The sequence below is a fragment of the Perna viridis genome, chromosome 8, assembly GCF_037379345.1.
Source record: "Perna viridis isolate PV_CMFRI_1.1 ecotype Kerala chromosome 8, ASM3737934v1, whole genome shotgun sequence".
Lineage (NCBI taxonomy): Eukaryota > Metazoa > Mollusca > Bivalvia > Mytilida > Mytilidae > Perna > Perna viridis.
The window spans coordinates 7675778-7678439 of record NC_142452.1 but is presented as its reverse complement, the minus strand read 5'-3'; the positions used below and the strand labels follow the sequence as shown (position 1 = coordinate 7678439).

The window sequence follows — 2662 nt, the reverse complement described above, 5'->3', positions numbered from 1 at the left end:
GATTTCTCATATTGTTTTAAGACTACACGACCTTTAATTTGGGTTTCAATTTTGAACAAATCTTCTTGATTGTAATGTGATGGTTCCTTAATTGGAAGGATAAGTAATGTTAATTATTATATATATATATATTTATATGTTGATTCCGTAACCATGTCTAGAATGATTTGTGACTACAACTCAATATTCAGACAGTTTTACTAAACAGCATGTGAAATTAAAGTTACTTTTAAAGATGACCGACTGCTTAAAAATACACCGAAGAGTCGCGGATACGGAGCAAAACTTCCATATTAATTTTGAGTACAGCAGTTATTTAAAGGCCCTTATGGCAATACAACAAATATCTAACAAAACGACCAAATGTATCGCATATGATGTATCACGTGACCATTCCCTTAATTCGTACATTCCGTAAGACCAACAATTTTATGTAGTACAAGTTATTAAATTGTACATATAATATAATGGAATGACCTCCTATTTTATATTAAAAGTGAAACAAAAATCCAATTGCTTTTAATACTAGTTTAATTTGTATAATAAATACTATGTACAATAAATAACGAGTTCAATTATATTGTAATTCAATGGAGAATGTCAATAATTTTTGGCACTATATTTATATATTTATAAATCTGTAGTTACTAGTTCTGTTAGTAATACATGTTCTCGAAGTTTCCCTGAGCTTGTTCTGGTCTTAGGCGTCGTCTTGTCTGATCTCTGTGTACTTGTACCATGCGGACATGAGAACTGTATTCCGGAAATTTTTCCAGGAAGTAGTTCGGAACCTGGCGGCGGCGATTAGCTTCTCGGCTTCTTCTGTTGGCGAACCACGACTTGACTTGAGTAACAGTAATCCCTGCGTCTGTTGCTAATTCTTCTTTCTCCGCTTCAGTAGGGTATGGATGGCTGCTATGGGAATCATACCAATCACTAAGAACTTTTCTGGATAGCTCACTCAGCTGTTTATACGTTGCATTGTTGTCTATTGCTTTCCGTTTACCACCAAGTTTGTTCTTTATCGGATGTTTGTTTCCTGTGATTGATAATGTATTGAAGCACCGTACTCTCTTATTGGCCATCCATTTCTTTACCTGAGCAGACGACAATTTAGTCATGTTTACCAGGTAGGCAACATCATCTCCTGCTGGGTACGGGTACTGCACGTGGTTGTCGTACCATTCTGTGAGTACCCTAGTTGCTTCGGGTGTAATCTGTCTTGGTTTACTCGGATTGACCTCTGTCCTGGGCTTTTTTGATGATGGTTCTGTATGTGCTTGTGCTGGAATATCCACGTTTATCTCAAATTTCCGCTTCATGCTTGATCTATGCTCTGGTGCAGACACTGTCATTGTGTTTTCTGTTTGTTGCTGGTAGTGAACATCTTGTCTAGGAATTGGAAATGTATCGATGAGACACTGTACATCAATATGCGTGTTTGAAGTCTGCAAACTCAAGCTGCTATCGTTGTTTTCAGGTAGTACATCAGCTGCCGCCATTGCCATACCAAGTACATCTACTTCTGGTTGTTCTATTTTCACTTGGAAATCGAAAGATGTGTCACCTGAAGAAAGACCCGAGTCTGATTGGTTGTCCACGGTGAATGATACAGATTCTGGTGAGCTGTGTCTACTGCTTAAACTTTGATTCTGTGGACCAACTTCTGAAAGTTTCTTCAGGTTTTTTGTGACGTCATTGATCAACCACATTCTGCTTTTGTCGAAGTTTTCATGAACGACATTTGCTTGATCTATAGGTGTCTGACTTAATTCGATGTATCTGTTGATTTCAAGTTTACTGACTTCTTTGCTGTACCTGGATTCGATTTCTAATGCTGCTGCTTGGAAATTATCCTGAGACCGAAATTGAAGAAATCTCTTTTGGAGGTTCAGGTGAGCAACATGGATATTGCACTGTCGTGTTATTTCCCTTGTTGCAGGTTCCCATGATACATTGATCAAGTTTGTTGGTGTCTGCATGTGAAGGCATTCTTCAGCAAGAATCTTGGATAGTTCACCAAACATAGGATTATTCTGCAGTCTCTGTAAATACATGTCAATTTCATCAGTTTGACGTGTCATTGGATCACTCAGGAGACGCCGTCTGGTGTTCTTTTTCTTAAAACTCTTTGAACTAACGCCACTTTGAGCAACCTCTGTTTTTTCTGATTTGGTTGAAAATACAGAAGCTGCCACAATGGGTGAAATCACATCCTTTTTGCCGTTGCCGGAAAGGATAACCAACGAAGGGGGTATGAGTTGCAGAATATCTGGGGTATCAGGTGCGCACTTGTCATAACTTCCAGAAGGTGATCCGAAATCGAGCGACGAATTTCCTTTGTAAGGAGTCTCCATTGTAAATTTTTCAATGTTACTTTATAATTTCTAATGTTTTACTTTTTACATTTGTTATCATACAATAACTTTTTGATTTTGACTATGTTTTTGTTCCTTTTATACTATTCTTCTTTAAATGTCTTGACTCTAAAATGAGTAGGAAACAATAGATTCTCTATTAAAATAACATCTCGAGCCAAATATACGATTGTACAATAGAAGAAGGTATACCTGTTAAGTATACAAAATTAGATTATAATAGAAGCTTGTGTTGACAAAGAATTTTCTGCTAAACAAATACATAATTACTAAACAACAGAGAA

The 2662-nt window shown here is 36.9% G+C and overlaps 1 protein-coding gene across 1 annotated transcript; it reads right to left on the bottom strand.

Moving 5' to 3' along the window:
* Window positions 1-656: 656 nt before the first annotated feature.
* LOC148609157 (uncharacterized) lies at window positions 657-2357 on the bottom strand. Its single transcript, XM_088541227.1, has one exon. The coding sequence runs from the start codon at window positions 2355-2357 to the stop codon at window positions 657-659; it is 1701 nt and encodes a 566-aa protein (XP_088397353.1).
* Window positions 2358-2662: the final 305 nt, after the last annotated feature.